The following is a 16,430-nucleotide window of genomic DNA, read 5'->3' as shown; positions in this document are numbered from 1 at the left end:
AAAAAAAAAAAGAAAGAAAAAAGAAAAGGAAAAAAAAAAAAAAGCTGGCGCAAAATATCGGGACAAAAATTGCGTCCCGACTGATCTCTGGTCGGGACAAACAGCTCAAAATCGGGACGGTCCCGATTTTATCGGGATGTCTGATCACCCTAAAGGCACCACACAGTTTATGCAGACATTTCACATCTGTCAGTATACATTCCTTAACCCTCTCTTTGGATCTCTTCATGAGCAAATTTTGTGCCTGTTATTCTGTCTGCCACTCACTGAGTATGTATGCAGTGGGAAATTACATTTTGTTAGAACGTTAATTAACACGATTAATTTAGCATACAGTGTAGACAAGGACATGTTGTGTCTAGACTAGAGTTTTTGCTCATTTTAACGTAAGTTAAAAGATTGCCAGTTAATTGGTGTTAGCTAGTATGTCTCTAAATACTAGTTTAGATGCTCCACAAACGTTTGTGGCTTAAATACACCTCCTTATTTGTTTAACGTTGGGTCAGTGTACAGAAGTGAATGGGACAAGGATTAAGTGATCAAGTAAATAAGCCCAATATTTATAAACTAAATTTATTTCTGAGTGTTTTGGGCATTGTTCTTTGTTTAGTTTTAGGGGGAAAACTGCATTCATCCAACTTCTGGCACTCTGAGCCCCAGAGTGTTTAACCATGCACTGACTTCATATCCAGTCTCATATGCCAAGTCATACAAACCTCTTCTTTGCTTTATACCACAGAGAGTAAGCCTTCTATTCTGCACCACCACATGCTACACCTCAGAAGTGTCAGAGTCCTTTGAAATATTTATTTCATGACATGGTTGATGTCTAATCTCCACTCTCATCTGTATCATGTAAGCATCTATCTAAATTCCCATTAGTTTTTTGTATATTTGGGATTTTAGGTTTAGAGATGCTGAGCTACGGAATTATCTTCCAGTATCCTTTTTCTAATTCTAGAAGAAGCTCCTTACCCATATTTCTCAATCTCTAGAAGACAAAAGCAGAACAAAGACAAATGCGTATAAATATGTACAAACCCACATCCTTCACCTACGCAGTTTAAATTAAAATGAGCTCCTAAAGTTTTCAACACACAGATTTTCTTTCAATTGTATCACAAGCAGATATAGCGTATGACATAAAAGATGAAAAATACTGTACGTGTTTCATCTAGAGATTCAATTTGCCATGGACTTTTTTCTAATTCCTAGAAATTAGGACTGATAACTACGAATGAACTGGTATATTCAATACATATATTTGGGCAAATAGCTAATACCTGCTTCTGATCACAATACTGATTTTGATTGAAACAATGACTTTACATAAAATAAAATGCTGAAATGGCTTAGAGCCAGATTTTGCCACTTTATTCATACTGGGTAGTACCTTACTTAAGCTAAACCAAAGTAAATAGAAGAAATTACACAGCCAGCTCTCAAATAAAGTGGAAATTCAATCAATTATAAGCAAGCACAAGAAATTCTAACCCCATTGGGTTTATTTGCCTGTACGCACATGCCATTTTTATTCTTCTTTCCTTTTCAAACAATACAACTGCTTTATTATTATGCCCCTTTGTAAAGCAGCCTTTTCTCATATACCATAGAATTTCTTGCCATTTTTATTTTCTCACTCTTCTTGTCTTGCTTCTTGTCTCTCTTCTGTGACATAGACTATATCCTCACATAGCAGTGTGTATGTATATTTATGTATACGTACATGTAATTATATTGTCTCCTCTTAAGGTAGAAAAGTTCATTATGCACAGTTCTAGAAGGATTACTGTTCTCAACTTTTTATTATCAAGCTATCACTGTGACTAAACATAGTGCATTGAGGCTGTTGCCCCTTTAGAAGCTAGTCTATCAACAAGACATGAACTCAGCTGGTATAGTACAGCACCTTAGAATAGAAAAGTGTTTTATAAAACAAACAAAGATGGAGAGGCAGGAGGGTTTTATACCTGGAATTCATCTCAGAACAGGTGTTTTGTGACTGATGGAAGGGAAGGGCTTGCTATACATTGTTTGGGAAGCTGTTAATAAACAAGACCTTCTTGGGGACTGGTTTATTAGCATAAAATAAATTCAAAATAAAGCTGCCCATGCCCCAGTCTCACTCGGCACATTCTCTTCCCCTGAGGTCCTGTCTTCACATTTCCATGCTGGGCACAGCTTTTCAGCCCTTCCCAGGCTTTCCTTGGGTTTTGGGAATCACCGTCTCCAACTGCAGATTCTGCTTGGTATTTTACTTTATATTGTGTCACAAAGTACCCTGGCTCAATTATGCCCATTGGAAGCATTTTGTACTTGCTTCTAGTGTGTTTCTCTTAACCTTCAGGAAGCCCATCAGGTTTTATCAGTCACTGGGGCACTCAACCCCAATTCCTCTGAAAGGGGCCATTCACTCTATGACAGAGCCTCTTGTTAAAATATTGGCAGGAACTCGATGAAAGCTTAGCCTATAATTAATTAGTTGTTAAGCAACTGTTGCAGGAATAAAACCCTTCATGCTTTGCTGGCATCATGGAAATAATGACCTACATGACTGTTAATTTGCCCAGATCCTGAGCTATGGCTGAAGAGCGCACAATACAAATCAGAAGGGACTGGGGTATGCACTCTTGTGATTCTGTTTTCCCTGCACTAAATTACACTGGCTGCCCATAGCCATATAGCTGGGGCTTACCTACCCATCATTGGGTGCAATTGCTACCTCAGTTTCCCCAGTAGCCTGTGGGCAGTTTGATTTAGCCATCTGACTAAGTTAGAAGAACTCCACCCCTTCTGGGGTAAACAAACATCCAATGGCAGACCACAACAAACTGGCTTCTCCAAGCTGTTCGTTCTCTCTCTCTCTCTCTGGTTCCTTTCTGAGCCACAGCCCTCCCTCAAGTGTCTGAGCAACTTTTCCCCCATACTTGATGCAGGGAAGTGAAAGGGGAGAATTCCTCCCAGCCTCTCGGGAAACCCCAGCCTGGGAACGCTATACAAGAAGCAGGTACAAATCCAGGTTCCAAACCCATACTACTACTTTTACCCCGAGCTATTTCCTTCACCTGCTTCCTAGCTCATAGAATCGTAGAACTGGAAGGGACCTGAAGAGGTCATCTAGTCCAGTCCCCTGCACTCATGGCAGGACGAAGTATTGTCTAGACATGTTCAATCCTTCATCCTTTGATGCAGGGCTCACTGTTCTGGGTCCAGGCCTTACCACCAAATGGACAACTTATTCTCCCTAGGGTCCTTACTGCCCTGCATGCCTCTAGGTCTCATCCTCAGCCAATCTCAGGCTTCTTCCCACTGTCCATCCCAGGCTGCTCTCTTCAGGCCCTACCCAGTCTCCAGTCATCTCCTCACTGGAGAGACCCATCAGTAGCTGCTACTCACCAGGTCTTCCTTTCTTCCTCTCTATGAAGTACACCATAACTCCCATTCGACATTTTTGGGCAACATCTCTATGAAGCCTTGCCAGAGGAACAGAATTGTGCTGAGCCATAAGCCTACCTTAAAGGGCCCGGCATACATTGTTACAGGCTCTGAGGGGCTGATACAGACTCCAGAGATTACTGGGGATAGAGAAGCTCTGGCTGTGCTCCCTTGCTGTCAGCAGACAGAGTAGGGTGCAGGAGCTAATACACCAGCTCTGTGCCCTTGTAGATTCCTGCCAAATTGGAGTGACACCCCTGTGGTTGACTAGGCTAATTTTAGGAACACAAAAGAATATAAGAATGACCCTACTGGGTCAGACAAAAGGTCCATCTAGCCCAGAATCCTGTCTTCCAACAGTGGCCAATACCAGGTGCCCCAGAGGGAATGAACAGAACAGGTAATCATCAAGTGGTCCATCCCCACCCGTCCATTCACAGCTTATGGCAAACAGAGGCTAGGGACACCATTCCTGCCCATCCTGGCTAATAGCCATTGATGGACCTATCCTCTATGAATTTATCTAGTTCTTTTTTGAACCCTGTTATGATCTTGGCCTTTACAACATCCCCTGGTAAGGAGTTCCACAGGTTGACTGTGCATTGTGTGACGAAATACTTCCTTTTATTTGTTTTAAACCTGCTGCCTATTAATTTAATTTTATGATCCCTAGTTCTTGTGTTATGAGAAGTAGTAAACAACACTTCCTTATCTACTTTCTGTACACCAGTCATGATTTTATAGACCTCAATCATATCTCCCCTTAGCCGTCTCTTTTTCAAGCTGAAAAGTCCCAGTCTTATTAATCTCTCCTCATATGGAAAGCCGTTCCATACCTCTAATAATTTTTGTTGACCTTTTCTGAACCTTTTCCAATTCCAATATATCTTTTTTGAGATGGGATGACTACATCTGCACACAGTATGCAAGATGTGGGCGTTACCATGGATTTATATTTATATTAATTTATTTATTTATATTAATTATTCCCAGCATTCTGTTCGCTTTTTTGACTGCTGCTGCACATTGAGTGGATGTTTTCAAGAACTATCCAAAATGATTCCAAGATCTTTCTTGAGTGGGAACAGCTAATTTACACCCCATCATTTTATATGTATAGTTGGGATTATGCTTTCCAATGTGCATTACTTTGCATTTATCAACATTAAATTTCATCTGCCATTTTGCTGCCCAGTCACCCAGTTTTGAGAGATCCTTTCCCTAGCTCTTCGCAGTCTGCCTGGATCTTAACTATCTTTAGTAATTTTGTATCATCTGCAAATTTTGCCACCTCACTGTTTACTTCTTTTTCCAGATCATTTATGAATATGCTGAATAGGACTGGTCCCAGAACAGACCCATGGGGGACACCACTATTTACCTCTCTCCATTCTGAAAACTGACCATTTATACCTACCCTTTTGTTTCCTATCTTTTTAACCAGTTACCAATCCATGAGAGGACCTTCCCTCTTATCCCGTGGCAGCTTACTTTGCGTAAGAGCCTTTGGTGAGGGACCTTGTCAAAGGCTTTCTGAAAATCTAAGTACACTATATCCGCTGGATCCCCTTTGTCCACATGCTTGTTGACCCCCTCAAAGAATTCTAGTAGATTGGTGAGACATGATTTCTCTTTACTAAAACTATGTTGACTCTTCCTCAACAAATTATGTTCATCTATATGTCTGACAATATTGTTCTTTATTATAGTTTCAACCAGTTTGCCTGGTACTGAAGTCAGGCTTACGGGCCTGTAATTGCTGGGATCACCTCTGGAGCCCTTTTAAAAAAATGGGTCACATTAGCCATCCTCCAGTCATCTGGTATAGAAGCTGATTTAAATAAGAGGTTACAGAATACAGTTCTGCAATTTCACATTTGAGTTCCTTCCTGCAGCAGTAGCACAGTGCAAAATGGCCTTAATAGAGAGGGAATCTGGAGCATTCTCTCTTTCCTGGCTGAATCACTAAACTGTCTTTGGAGCTGACATTTTTGTTGCATGAAAACTAGTACAACTACAAGTTGGAAGGTCAGAAGTTTAAAAAAATCTTTGTTCTTTAAAAGCTGGACGGTGACTGGTGCTTTTGCACCAGCAGGATGAAGATGTTATGTTTTATAAAATGAATTAGGCCAAAAGTGTGCTGCGACCACTGACTATCATGCTAAACAGTATTGTCTCATTGTTTCCTTGTACTCCTCTCTGTCTTAATCCACCTGCTGTCTCTTGTCTGATACTTAGATTGTAAGCTCCTTGGCACAGGGGCCATCTTTTTGTTCCGTGTTTGTACAACACCTAACACAATGGGTCCCTGAGCTAGGCCTGGGGCTCCAAGGTGCTATGGTAATACAAATGATTAATAATAATTAATATAAATCTGCCCCTCTCTTTCTCCTTCTGATCCATTGCATCATTATCTGATCCATTTTATAGCAGGGCTGTAATGTCACTCAGAATGCCACCAAAATAACAGATTGAATTGAAACTTTTAACATACTCCACTTCAGCTCTGAGTCAAAATCTCTTAAGATTTGCTTGTTCAGATGTGTGGATTCAGAGATTTCTTTTCAGTCAAACTGAATATAGAGGTACACTGGAGTTATCTGTAATTCCTCTTTAACATTAATATAATATTGTTTGTAAAAAGCTTCCTAATGTTAAAATGCATTCTAATAAGTAAATACAACATTGTGCCATAAACAAAGATGCAACGTATTGGAGCATTGCTATGTAAGGTTTAATTGCTATCCTTTCTTATAAAGACAGGTTTTGATCTCCTGCCAATCTAAGTCCATAGTGATTACATTGATTTCTGTGCAGTTACTTCAGATTTACATGGAGGTAAGTGAGATCAGCATCTAGCCATTTCTGTTAGCACCAAGGTGAAGCTTAAATCTTTGCCAAACCTGGCGGTGGAGGAGGGAACGGGAGGGGGGAAGGCAGGGGGAGAGAGATTTTTCTGGCAATGAATTTAGAAATAATTCTACAGTGAGAGTGAGGTCAGGAAATAGGAAAGATAAGGGAATGTAGTCTTTGTTTTCAACTGTTACTCAGGCAAAAAGACTTTTCCAGTCCTGCAGCCCCCTCCTACTACAGGTTTTCCCAGAGGGAGAGGGAGTAATCTGTCCTTATATTCTTTAAGGAATCAGGTACTTAGAATGTCTCTCTTTCTCTCCATCAGCTAAGCTATTGCTGAACAATTAATAATGAACAGTAGATGCTTTTCTTCTGCAACCTTTGTGAAGTCTGCAAATGGGAAGCATTTTCTATAAAACTGGGGACATTTAAGTGTGGGATTTTCAGAAGCACGTAATGACTGTGTCTCCAAAGGAAATGGGGGACTTGTGCTCCTGAGTTTGTGTTTTTAAAAAAATCCCATTCTAAATGTCTAGGACCTGGAGAAGGATAATAGGCTAACATGCTGAGGTTAGTTTTATCTGTCAATATTAGTACTGTTATGGCATGCTTCTCTTCGTTTACTTTATAGAAAAACTAATTACGTTTAGGAGTGTCGCCGCTTTTCTGCCGCCCTACGCGGCGGAAGGTCCCGCCCCGAAATGCCGCCCCCCACAGAGGCAGCGGAAGGTCCCGCCGCCAAAATACCGCCACGGTCGCTACCCCCCAAATTGTAGTGCTCTAGGTGACCACCTAGGTCGCCTAATGGGTTGCGCCAGCCCTGATTACGTTTAAATTGAACCCTAACAAAAGAAAACATTTTCCACAGACTAGGTCCTGTTTATTTTTGTCTGGAATCCAAAACAATGTTTTACAAAAATTGAGAGAGTCATCTTGATGTTTGATTGTGTTTTGGCACAAACCTCGTAAGCACATATGCGTATGGGCAAATTTTGTTTTCATTTATCTTTTTAAAAAAAATCTGAACCTTAAATACTCAGTTATTTTTACTCTCCATTCTGGAGTTTTTAAAATGACACATATTTTTAGACTGTATCCTTTCTGAAGCATGCAAGAGACCACATGGCAGTAACACACTGAAGTTACCAAAATAGCACTGAAATGCAGCTCCAGTTTAATTACAGGGGCAGGAATTCTTAAAGGAGTCTAAAGGCACGTCTTCACTACCCGCTGGATCAGCGGGTAGCAATCAATCTATTGGGGATCAACTTATCGCGTCTAGAGAAGACGCGATAAAATCGATCCCTGATGGCTCTGCCGTCGACTCCGGAAATCCACCGCGGCAAGAGGCGGAAGCGGAGTCGATGGTGGCGCGGCAGCAGTCGACTCGCCGCCGTCCTCACAGTCAGGTAAGTCGACCTAAAATACGGAACTTCAGCTGAAGTTGCGTATCTTAGGTCGGCTCCTCCCCCCCCCCCCCCGTAGTGTAGACCTAGCCTTAGAGACTTAGGTACCTAATTCCTACTGAAGTTTTATTCAAAAAACTTTTGACATCTGATTGTGATTTTTGTTCTCCAAAATTCATAAAGTACTCTGTGTACCCAAGCTAGCAATCTTTACTCAGGCAAAACTCTGAGACTTTTCATGGAAGCTATCTATTCCTTAATAGAATGAAGCAGTTAGGTAGCTTAGGATGTCTCTCCACTCACTAAGCAATGTCTGAACAATTAATAATGAACACTGGACACATTTCTTCTGGAGAAGTGCTGCCACCTTGCTCCCATTCTCAAACAGTTCTACCTGTTCACCATTCATGTCGTGGTAATGTTGACTGTTACCATGTTGGGCCAATTCTGTCCTTAGATGTGCACATATTTAAGCCAAAGGGTGTTGTATGCATGAGTCCAAGGGCAGAACCTGCCCTCTTATATTTAAAAACAACCATAATTTAGATTAAATCTCAGGAAAAACTTCCTAACTAAGAACAGACGGACAATGGAACAGACTGCTTATGGGGGTCATGGAAGCTCCTTCACTGGAAATTTTCAAAAGGAGGCTGGATAGTCATCTGTCTTGGATGGTTAAACACAAACAAATCCTGCGTCTTGGTGGGGGGTGGAGGTGTTGGAGGGGTTGGATGATCCTTGTGGTCCCTTCTAACTCCATGGGTCTATAGATCACAGATCTTATCTTTCTTTATTCCCCTCTGTCACTCAGCCTTTTCTTTGTCTGTTCACAAAATCTCATCACTCTTGAAGCAAGAGCCTTCTCCTCTACAGCCATTTAAAACTATCTTCCTGTGTATCTCAGCCTAATCAGGTCTCCATTTCACCTGAGCACCATTTCTGTACTCCCTGTCTCGTATCTTTCAGTTACTCATCCTCTCTCTTATTTGTTAACATTCTTTGATGTATTATTTAACCCGGGAAAGCATTCTGAAAGATTTTGTACAAAATAAAGTTTTATTTCCCTGTATTTTGTTGGATGGGTACTTTCTTGGCCACTCTCAAATGTAATGATCTGACAAGCACTATTTCTACAGCTGTGCACATTTCTCCTGATAGTTTTTTTAAAACAGTATTTGTTGAAGTTTCCTACATTATTTATAGACACCTGGGCATACAGGTGAACCTAAGGGGAAAAACTTACTTCAGACAACTAGATGATGCTGATTCAGAAAGAAGGATGTAAACTAAACCATGGTGCCTTGTGCTCCATGAAAAATCAAAGAAAACAAACAATGAAAAACCTTAGGATTGCCATGTGGATAAGGCAAGCATTATTAGGAAAAGGCAAAAATGATCCTGTAATTGGGAATTAAAATCTAGTATTAATAAACTTAATAATGTAGTAGTAGTAATAATAATAGAATGTATTTTTAAAAATACACTAAAATCTATGAGAAAATCATTGTCCTAAAGGTGATATTCAATACAATTAATATTCACACTAACTGTAATTGTTTCACAGCTTTTAAAAGCTTTTTTAGCTAAAACTTCAAGATTGTCTAACACCCGTATGAAAACTGTATGAGATAAAGTCGATTGCTTTGGTGGAGACCAGTTCTGAATGATGCCATATATTATGCATTTTCAATAATTTCATTTGATATACTCCTGATAACTCACCATGAGCCATCTTATTAGTTTTCCACTATATTTCTATCAATTAAGCTATATATATTACCTAGCTTTACTGTGTTCAAAAAACAAGTTACAGTTTTCTCAAATTCCATGTACATGTGAAAGTTGCCATTTATAAAGAGCTGTTAAAATGTAATGGCTTTTTAAAGTAATATTTATTTTAATAAAAAGTTAATGTCTGATTAACAAATGTATATGTATATTGTATTGAAATTACTTATATTAGTATTTGTTTTCTTTTCCAGGGCAGAATATAGAACTATGATAGCAACTGGTGGAGTAATAACAGGGCTGGCAGCCTTAAAGAGGCAAGACTCTGCCAGATCTCAGCATCAACTAAATCTTGCCACATCATCAACTTCTGAAGAGAAAAAGCCAGTCAGACGCCGGCCCAGGGCTGATGTAGTAATTGTCAGGGGCAAAATCCGACTTTACTCTCCGTCAGGATTCTTTCTTGTTTTGGGAGTGCTCATCTCATTCATGGGAATTGCAATGGCTATCCTTGGATACTGGCCACAAAAGGAACAATTTTTAAGTCCTGAAGCTAGTCTAGCCTTAAATGAAACCCAGGTCATAACAAACCAAGGTGGAGTTATATTTCGTTTCTTTGAACAACATTTACACTCAGATAAGATGAAAATGTTGGGCCCCTTTACTATGGGCATTGGAATCTTTATTTTTATTTGTGCAAATGCCATCCTACATGAAAATCGTGACAAGGAAACAAAAATCATACATATGAGAGACCTATACTCCACTGTAATAGACATGCACAGTCTGAGAATCAAGGAACAAAAGCAGTTGAATGGCGCTTATACTGGTTTATTGGGGGAAAGTGAATTCAAGCATAGTGGGAACTCATGTGCATCGCGGTTGGCTGCAAACACAATTGCACCTTTCTCTGGCTTCAGGAGTAACTTTCGAATAGATAGTTCAGCTGAAGAAGATGAAGTTGCCATAAATGAAGACAAGAACACTTCTAACCTTCTACCACCTTTGCTGACTGAGCATTCTGGCTCTGTCTTTGGACTCTACCCTCACACTAGCAAAGCAATGGATGACAAAAACAGTAGCTCTATAAAGTGTGAAACGAAGTCAATTGTATCATCCTCCATTAGTGCTTTCACACTGCCTGTAATTAAACTAAATAACTGTGTTATTGATGAACCTAGTATAGACAATATCACTGAGGATTCTGAGATCACTAGAAGCCAGTCTAGAAATTTGTCAATGGACTCTCTAGCCATTCCATTAACTGATACCAATGAATCCTACAAACCTGCCAGTGCAATGCTACCCCGAAATAATTCATTTGTAGAATCTCCATCCAGTCAGTTCAAATCTTCTATGACTCTTGGACCAAGCACTGGAAAACTTTTATCACCTGGTGCTGCCAGAAAACAATTTGGGTCCAACGCATCTTTGCATCTTCTGTCTGCACATTCAAAATCCTTGGATTTAGAGAGGGGTCCGTCTACACTCACTGTCCAAGCTGAACAAAGAAAACACCCCAGCTGGCCCAGATTGGATCGAAGCAACAGTAAAGGATACATGAAACTAGAAAACAAAGAGGACCCAATGGATAGGTTACTTGTACCACAAGCCACAGTTAAAAAGGACTTTACTAATAAGGAAAAGCTTCTTATGATATCAAGATCTCATAATAATTTGAGTTTTGAACATGATGAGTTTTTGAGTAACAACCTAAAGCGGGGAACTTCAGAAACAAGATTTTAATATTTAAATGACAATTTACAAGACATCATACAGTATTTTTAAAAATATTTTGACAAGTGTTTCTTTTTCAGTGAAACTGGCACAAGCCTGTTTTTACCAAATGCTTATGGCACATTCAGATTGGCTTGTGTGAACAGAGATCATCATCTCTGTAATGCCAAGAGTTTCATGTGTTAGTAACATACAACTGCAATACTGTATATTATCACCATTCAAATATATGTTCGTGCCACAGGTCCCATATTCTCCAATCTATTGCTCTTTTGTTTCTATATAAGCACATGACCTTTCATTACTAAAAGTCAAGAAACCTGCATCAGAACTGGAGCTCCCATAAGCTTCTAGTTTGTTTTTTTTAGTGATAGCATCATTGTTAGAATGTTGCATCCAGTCTAGGATGGAAAGTGAGTAGCAGTATCTACTGGAATTGCCAAATCCAAACACACATTCTAGATATTTTCTTTTACATATGATACATCTTGGTAACTGCAATCCTAGAATGTCATTGTGTTTACATGTTGGGGAGGGAGGGTAGAAGAAAATTGGGCAGATTAAAACCATTTTTGTGAACTCACTGTAAATGGTCAAGTTGAATACCAGTGTTGTGAATTCTAGTTAACTATGCTTTATGTGATAACTTTCTATATCCACTATAATTTAGTACTGCAATTCAAGAAAATCATATGTAGAATAACCATGGCTTAGAAATTTGCAGATTTTTCTGGGATTAGTTATCCAAAGTGCATTAATTGGCAACAGCTTTACAAATAAAATGTACAAAATTAATTAAAAAGATATGAACATGATGAATAACAGGATTTTAGAATTGATGTACAGTATGATATTGTGACAAAAATCTAAAGAGAATAATTAAATATATTATATATAGTGTTTATAGTAGCCAAATCTTAAATAACAGGATTGCTATGTTTGAAAAAATTGAAACAACAAACTACAATTCAATATTTATACTAATGTTAATGTGAAAGCCCAATTGGCTAAATTTTAAACTTGTATATTTTGCATAATTATAGCTTGATGGCTCAGGGGAGGTTTAGCTGTGATAAATTGCATAGAAAGCTTTTGCAAAGGATTGATGTTTAAGACTAAAAGGTTTCTCTCAGCAAAGCAAACTTCACAGTTGCATGTAGGCTAAGAAAGTTAATACGAATGACTCTACTAAAAAGTTTTCATTTATTCCATTAAGCCATTTAGGCCTTGATCCTGTCTTGACAACCACACTTGAGAACTCCTTCCACCATTCACCAAGCAGTATTGGGGCCTTAACTGGTCATCTTTAACAGGTGTTTGATATTTTCACTTAACCTAAATACTCAGGAATTGTGTTTTGTTTTTTTTAAGGCTTTCCCCAAAAAAGAATCAAAAGTTGGAATGTTGTTGTACTTCAGTTGATCATGAAAGATGAAAGACAGAAATATTTCTTTTTTTAATTTCCAGCTCCATTACTTGCTCAGTGAATTGAGGCATAGTGTTACTTGTTAGAATCTCAAGCCTATATATTGTAACAGAGTTGGCTAAATATTTTGCTATGAAGCTTTTAATAACTTTCTGGTTCGTGTTCTTAATACATTTGCTATTTTTTGAAATAAAATAAAATGTATATCTATGTCTACGGTAAGACTGTTTTCCCCCCCCTCCATATATAGGATTTCTCCATATCTAGGAATATCATACATTACATTTGTCAGACATATTGGTCCATTACTGGATATTTGCCTGTGCCTCCCCTTGATTTCTTTTTGCCTGACAGCCAGATGTGCACATATCAGGATAGCATTTGGAACACTTTAGTTCAGCCATCCACGTACTATTATAGAAGCCTATTCCAGTACTTTCCACATTCTGAAGGTTTTCTATTGTGTCAAGTCTTGGCCAGAGTGACAGCCAATCTACTCAGAGTTCCCCGTTGACTAACCCATAAAGCAATGTTGGTGTCACCTGGAAGGAGGGAAAAAGAGGCTGATCCTCACTGTAGGTGCAAGTAAGGTGCTGATTACTTTGCTATTGCCATTAAATATTATTAATAATAATAATACTACCACCTTCCTCTTATATAGTGCTTTTCCTCCATGGATCTTAAAGTGCTTTACAAAGGAGTAAATATAATAACGAATAGGTAAGTAAAGTTGAATTCCACATTATAAATTCCAAGAATAAAATTATCAGGCTCAATGGCGAGTAAGGTACTTAACTGTCTTTGCAGAGAAATCTATTACATTCTATGGGGGACTGAGCCAAAAACCCATTGAAGTCAATGGGAGTCTTTCAGTTGAGTTCATTGGCTTAGGATCATGCCCTGGGTGCCCAAAACTGAAGGTCAGCAGGTACCTTTTTTCTCAAGCAATGCCATTGGACTCAGTAATACTGCTAGAGGAATAAGGCATTGTATAATACAAATCCATGTATCACAATCTGGCCCAACAGAAATCAGAGTATTATAGAGGGAGTTGATATTGACCTCTTGTGACCACAGGAAGGGGTTAACCCTATACAGGGTGCTGAGGAAGCCATTCCCCCTCACTCCTGCTGGGCATACTCCAACTGGAACCACACTATAAAATGGAGCAGCTAAGCTCAGTCCCGCCGGGGAGGAGAGAGATTGTTGCAAGCTTCTGTCCGGGAGCTATCGAAGCCCAGACCACAGAGGCCAGGCAAATACCTGGCAGTCCACAAACACCCACAAGGGGAAGCAGTCATTGGGAACTTCGCCTGCTGACTACCCTGGAGGATCAGAGGACCCGTGAACTATGGAGCAGGAAGACAGGGTAAGAAGTAGTCTAGGGGAACCAGACATTGATCCAGTTGTGGAACCAGGAACAGAGTCAGTGTGTTTTGGAGGGATCCTCGCTGACTCATGGTGGATACACTTACTACTGTTAGGGTCCAGGGCTGGGACCCGGTGGAGTAGGGAGTGCCTGGGTCCCTCTACCCCAGACACCAACCTACCCTTGGGTGGTGGCCCATCCCCTGCCTAGCCACTTGGCCATGCTGACCTGCATAGAGGGGTGGCCCCATTGACTCTGGCCACTAGGGCACGCCACCCTGCACAGAGGAGGGTGGTCCCATTGACTCTGGCCATTAGGTTCTACCGCCCTCTGCTTAAGGGTGGTCCCATTTACTCTGGTTGCTTGGCCAGACAGTCCTGAACCTAAGGACAGCTCCCTGACTCTAACCATTAGGCTATACCACCCTGAGAGGAGGAGCGGTCTGTTGGACTTGGCCACAGGGCCATAACGCTACTGCTCTGGCGTGGTGGTGTGACAGGCTATACTTGCCCGCAACACCCCTATTTTAGGTTGCCTAATACTTTCCATTATAAGAATGCTTGGGACCTTGAGAAGCTCTCACATCTCTATTAGTTGCAGCAGACCTTTGATATTTGGTAGAGGGAATCCCTCTGGCTATGTCCTATGAAATTCTGTTCAGATTTTGCTGAGACCAACTGTTAAAAATCATCATTTCTCTTCCCTCACCTGCATTACTCAGGAAAGTATTGGCAGCCTGCCCAAATCACAGAACATTCCAAGGCTGGGCTCAGGGTGTTCCTGTCGCAGCAGCACCACACATTGCAGGGGGAACATCGTGGAGTGACAGGACCAGCTGGCTGTAGTGTTTGTGTGGGAGGCAGCAACAGAGTTGGGCCAGGATGCCTCCACTCTGTAAATCACCAGACCCAGAACATGGTCACAATGGCCCATTTAATAACCCCCCTCCCCAACTCTTTTCTTTAAGAAAAACAAAAGGTTAAAACAATCTAGGAAGTTACACAATGTTACAATAAGTTACAAGAATGTTGTTTAGGTTGCAAAGTCAAGCACTCAAAAGTTAGGAATGTGCAACCTTAATTCAGCCTCCTGGTGTGTGTGCATTATGATACAATATTTAATTATATGATCACATACTATTTTTTCCAAATGACCCCATTCAGTGCACATGATGGATATACACAGGAGCAGAATTAAGGTTGCATGGGCAATTGTAAATCTGGCATTTCCTAATTTTGTGTTCTTGACTTTGCAAACCTACATTATATTATTTTAACATGAGACCAGCTTTTTCTCAGAGCCGAAAAAGAGCTCTGTGTAATCCCAAGAGCTTGTCTTTCTCACCAACAGAAGTTGGGCCAATAAAAGGTATTACCTCACCCACCTCTCTCTAATATTCTGGGATCAACATGGCTGCAACACCACTGCATACAATTATTTTAACATAGTTTTTGTGTGTAATATGAAATATGTTCATACCTGGGCTAGATCTAGGGTAGGGTGACCAGATGTCCCTATTTTATAGGGACAGTCCCAATATTTGGGGCATTTTCTTCTATAGGCGCCTATTACCCCCCAGCCTCTGTCCCAATTTTTCACACTTGCTGTCTGGTCACCCTAATCTAGGGGAATCTGCCACCTCTATCCCTTTTAATTGTATAACTGCATTTATAAAGACTGAAAAGACTATTTAAAATGGATGACATGATCTTTCTTGATTAGTTAAATTATGTCTTAGCCTAAAAGCTGGCTTTTGAGCACCGTTTTATGGAAGAGTAGTGGTCCTTTCTAAGTACACCTCCTACCTCGATATAACGCTGTCCTCGGGAGCCAAAAAATCTTACTGCGTTATAGGTGAAACCGTGTTATACCGAACTTGCTTTGTTCCACCCGGGGGGTACCCCCCCCCCCCCCCCCCCGGAGCACTGCTTTACACGTTATAGCCGAATTCGTGTTATATCGGGTCCCGTTATATTGGGCTAGAGGTGTAGTAGTAGTTGGAAATTTGAATTTAGAGACTGATACTGTAGAATTTACTCACAAATAGTTGTATTAGTCAGTTGGAACACAAGGTAAACAAAGTCTTAAACTTCTGAAAAGTTTTATCAGAAAGCTGACTTTTTCTACAGAAAAAGCCCGAACTAATTCACATTTTGATATAGCTCAAGACCGAGGATTCAGGACTCCACCCATGTACTAAGCTAAATTCTACTATTATTGCTACCTATTAAAAGGAAGAAAGCAAAAAAGCATGTCATATCATAAACACAGTGTAACTCTGTAGCTTTTATATTGCACTACAAAATCAACCAAAATTCAGTTTATGCACATTACATTCAGTTAACAGTATTTATTGTCACTTACGAAAATAACTGGCTCAAGCTAGGCAAAAATTTATTATATGGCTGAAACAATATATTAACACTTAAAAGTGTTAACCTTTTATCCTGCAGGCTACAGCAGCTTTTAAGGTGCA

At 40.0% G+C, this 16,430-nt stretch overlaps 1 protein-coding gene across 2 annotated transcripts in view; it reads left to right on the top strand.

Moving 5' to 3' along the window:
• TMEM200A (transmembrane protein 200A) overlaps positions 1–11,542 on the top strand; it is a 69,372-nt gene extending 57,830 nt beyond the window's left edge. Inside the window, exons 3-4 of one of the 2 annotated variants that reach the window (XM_024210785.3) lie at positions 6,195–6,273; positions 9,677–11,542. In XM_024210785.3, the coding sequence (XP_024066553.2) occupies positions 9,693–11,168 (1,476 nt within the window). In that variant the 5' untranslated portion in view covers positions 6,195–6,273; positions 9,677–9,692 and the 3' untranslated portion in view covers positions 11,169–11,542. The remainder of the gene's footprint in view (positions 1–6,194; positions 6,274–9,676) is intronic. The other variant, XM_024210784.3, reaches the window with a different exon arrangement.
• The last annotated feature ends 4,888 nt before the right edge of the window (positions 11,543–16,430 follow it).

The sequence above is a fragment of the Terrapene carolina genome, unplaced genomic scaffold (assembly GCF_002925995.2).
Source record: "Terrapene carolina triunguis isolate 2854851 unplaced genomic scaffold, T_m_triunguis-2.0 Scaffold85, whole genome shotgun sequence".
Lineage (NCBI taxonomy): Eukaryota > Metazoa > Chordata > Testudines > Emydidae > Terrapene > Terrapene triunguis.
The sequence above is the reverse complement of the archived record's forward strand: the minus strand, read 5'-3'. Positions and strand labels throughout refer to the sequence as shown.